At 44.1% G+C, this 3,628-nt stretch overlaps 1 protein-coding gene across 1 annotated transcript in view; it reads right to left on the reverse strand.

Moving 5' to 3' along the window:
• LOC106813463 (homeobox protein ceh-30-like) overlaps positions 1 to 1,092 on the reverse strand; it is a 9,264-nt gene extending 8,172 nt beyond the window's left edge. The window contains exon 1 of the mRNA XM_014817597.1: positions 529 to 1,092. Coding sequence (XP_014673083.1) covers positions 529 to 754 — 226 coding nt within the window. The 5' untranslated portion in view covers positions 755 to 1,092. The remainder of the gene's footprint in view (positions 1 to 528) is intronic.
• Positions 1,093 to 3,628: the final 2,536 nt, after the last annotated feature.

A 3,628-nucleotide genomic window follows, 5' to 3' on the forward strand; every position in this document is an offset into this window, starting at 1 on the left:
GTGTGTGTGTGTGTGTGTGTGTGTGTGTGTTGTGTGTGTGTGTGTGTGTGTGTGTGTGTGTATGTGTGTGTGTTTGTTTGTTTGTGTGTGTGTATGTGCGCGTGTGTATGTGTGTGCGTCTGCGTATGTGTGTGCGTGTGCGTGTGGGTCTGTACGTGCGTGTGCGTGTGTGCGTGTGTGCGTGTGGGTCTGTATGTGGGTGTGCGTGCGCGAGCGTGGGTGTATAATCCAAGACGTATTTGCTCCAGGCCTAGCGTCCTTACTTGTACACATTGCTCGATTTATAAGCGCCGTGCCGCGCGCTGGCGTACCTGTATACTATACTATATAGCGGTTATATACGACTCTATCACCACGACGCCCGTCTCGTACTCTGACCCTTTATTGACACGACATTAACATCACCCCGCGTTTTCTGTATCGCGGTATATATGGTGGTGCCCAGGAGAGACGGGGGATCGGACTGTTGACCGACTTACACCGACCGTTATGCTGCAGAGAGGTCCGCATACTTGACTCGATACTTACGATTGTAGGCGGCGATGGACTCCGTACTGTGCAGCCAGTTTGCGTACGGACTGTCTCCGTCCTCGTAGTAGCCCGACAAGTTCTGGCCGACGCCGGCTAGCAGGCCGTCGGTCGTCAGCACGGCCGTGTTGTCGACGACGACCGACCGGAATCCGTCTTTCGGATCCTGAAAATTCAGGATGTCCTTGACGGAGAAGCTGCTTGTCTTCGGTCCGGTGAGTGCCATCGCGGTGTAGCGGTGGCGGTGAGGTGGGTGCGGCCACGTGGCTGTCCCCGAGCGTGGCACTCGTTCCTGTACGAACACGACACACGGGAAATAAACTCAGCAGCCGATCATCGGGTGAACACGCCGATGTTGTTGTTTTTTGGTTGTCTACACAGCAACCGATACAGAAGAAGACGTTCTCAGCTATAAGGCGTTATGTGTACGAGGTGCGCCGTACGGTCACCGTAGAAACACGCGCACACACACACATACATACATGTACACACGTACACACGTACACACGCGTGGCGGTGAGGCTACATGTCGCTCACCGTGGCCCGTCGCGCGATATATGCGGCGGTAAACTGAGGTAGATTGGCAAGGTGATTGCGTACACTACCCCCGCTGCTGCTCAATAGATGGACGCTAGGGCGGGGACGTGTCAACAGCCAGTGGCAACGCAGTGCATGCCAAACAGCTGCACGGCCTGGCGATTGGCCGAGGGGCTATCGATATACGGCTACACGGCTTTAATAGGCAAATCCCAGCGTGCTCGGAGCAAGGCAGGTAAATCACATTATCAGCAACACGAAGTCAGCTGACTGCGGCTAGAATCGGTGTGTGTGTGTGCGTGCGTGCGTGCGTGTGTGCGTGCGTGCGTGCGTGCGTGCGTGTGTGTGTGCGCGCGCGTGTGTGTGTTTGTGTGTGTGTGTGTGTGTGTGTGTGTGTGTGTGTGTGTGTGTGTGTGTGTGTGTGTGTGTGTGTGTGTGTGTGTAATGTGTGTGTGGTGATGTGTGATGTGCATGTGTGTACTGTCCCGTTGATGTGGTGAAGTGTTGTGTGTCCTGTGCTGTTACGATTGAGTTTAGACCGCTAATCCGACACCTGCTCGTTGACAGTAAGTTCGGCTTTCTCACAAGCGATAGTCCCCTCGGTCGACACAGTATATGATACGTCTGCTGAAACGATCTTTTGCGGCTAAGACTATAAATGCGATTACACAGCAACGGCCTAACCTACCCCTGTTTCGAGTCAAATAGAGAAGGGAAGCGGGAGAGAGTGATGGGGGAGAACCTGAGACAGAGACAGAGACGGACAAAGGAGAAGAGAGAGAGAGATAGATAGATAGATAGATAGATAGATAGGATAGTGATAGAATAGGATAGTAGATTAGATAGCATAAGAGAGAGGAGAGAGCAGGCGCTGGAAGTGAGAGATCGAGGGAGAGGAGAGAGGAAGCGAGAGGAGAACGAGACAGGAGAGAGAGAGAAAGATGAGAGAGAGAGAGAAGAGAAATGAGAATAGAGAGAGGATGGAGACGAGCAGAGAGAGAGCGAGAGAGAGAGAAGAGAGGAGAAGGAGAAGAGACGAGAGAAAGACGAGAGAAGAGATGAGAGCAGAGAAGGGAGAGAGAGAGAGAAAAGATTCTTTCTGGAGAAGAGAAGAGGAGACCGAGACGAGAGAGAGAGAGAGAGAGAGATGAGAGTTAAATACAATGGCAAAGTCCATTTAGTATTTACAGCGCACTGTTTGTTGTGACATTTTTATAAAGTTTTATTATAAAGTTATAAGTTATAAAGTTTATCTAAGTTATAAGTTATAAAGTTATTAAGTTATATTATATCTTATAAGTTATTATTATATTATAAAGTTTATAAAGTTTATAACTTTATAAAAGTTATAAAGTTATATACATCATATTGATAACATTTATAAAGCATTTACGTAAGATAACCGCTTCTCTATATTGGATATAGTATATTGTATAGATTACATTCAGATAGTATAAGTATTATATATGATAATATATATATATCTATATTATATATATATATAAGAGAGAAAACAGAGAGGAGCGTGGGAATATAGCGACGGGAGGAGGAAAGAGCGGGAAATTAACTAGGCGTGAGAGGATCACTAGTCATGTTAGATACCGTTCATGGTCTTATAGTTATAAAGATATGACAACACAATTTTTATATTTGATTGATGTTATGTGTTATGAATCATTTTTGGGTGTTTGTGTGTTTTTCTTTAAATTTATATATATTTTAAGAGCTACATAATAGATAAACTCTATTATGTATCTACTGCCTATATATACTATATCATTAATATATATCATAGAGAGAGGGATAAATAGATAGATAGATAGATAGATAGATAGATAGATAGATAGATAGATAGATAGATATAGATATAGATATAGATATAGATATAGATATAGATATAGATATAGATAGATATAGGTATAGATATAGATATAGTTATAGATATATATATAGATATAGATATAGTTATATATATATATATATATATATATATTATATATATATATATATATATAGATATAGAAATAAATATAGATATAGATATAGATATAGATATAGATATAGATATAGATATAGATATAGATATAGATATAGATATAAATACAGATATAGATAAAGATATAGATCTGTTCAAATATCATTGCTTCAAATAAGTTTTAACAACGAATAACCGTGAATCCGTTGACACGTGAATCGGCAAGATTTTACACTGCTCGTATACTTCAGACGCAGCGTGTTGCATTTCGGAATATTTAAGCGCATACGCACAACGGCCCGAGTTCTATATTGTATAATTGACAACAAAAGCCTCGAGAGTCAAGTAGATTAGCTTGAATGAGGCACCCAGGTATTACCGGCAAGCGTTTCAAGCAGGTTTTTGAAAAGCAGCGCACACAAGCACGTTGCAGCGTTATTCTCTGCGAGTCAGTCGCACGTAGGTGCTTATGGCTACCGGTACCGTTGTCCTGGCGACGGGTCCGCGCGTGCGACAGCGAAATGACGCCCGCAATGATATCGCAATTTCCGGACAACCGGCGATGACTCCCCCCTCCCCCCCACCGCG

This window comes from Priapulus caudatus, unplaced genomic scaffold (genome assembly GCF_000485595.1).
Source record: "Priapulus caudatus unplaced genomic scaffold, Priapulus_caudatus-5.0.1 Scaffold777, whole genome shotgun sequence".
Classification (NCBI taxonomy): Eukaryota; Metazoa; Priapulida; class Priapulimorpha; order Priapulimorphida; family Priapulidae; genus Priapulus; species Priapulus caudatus.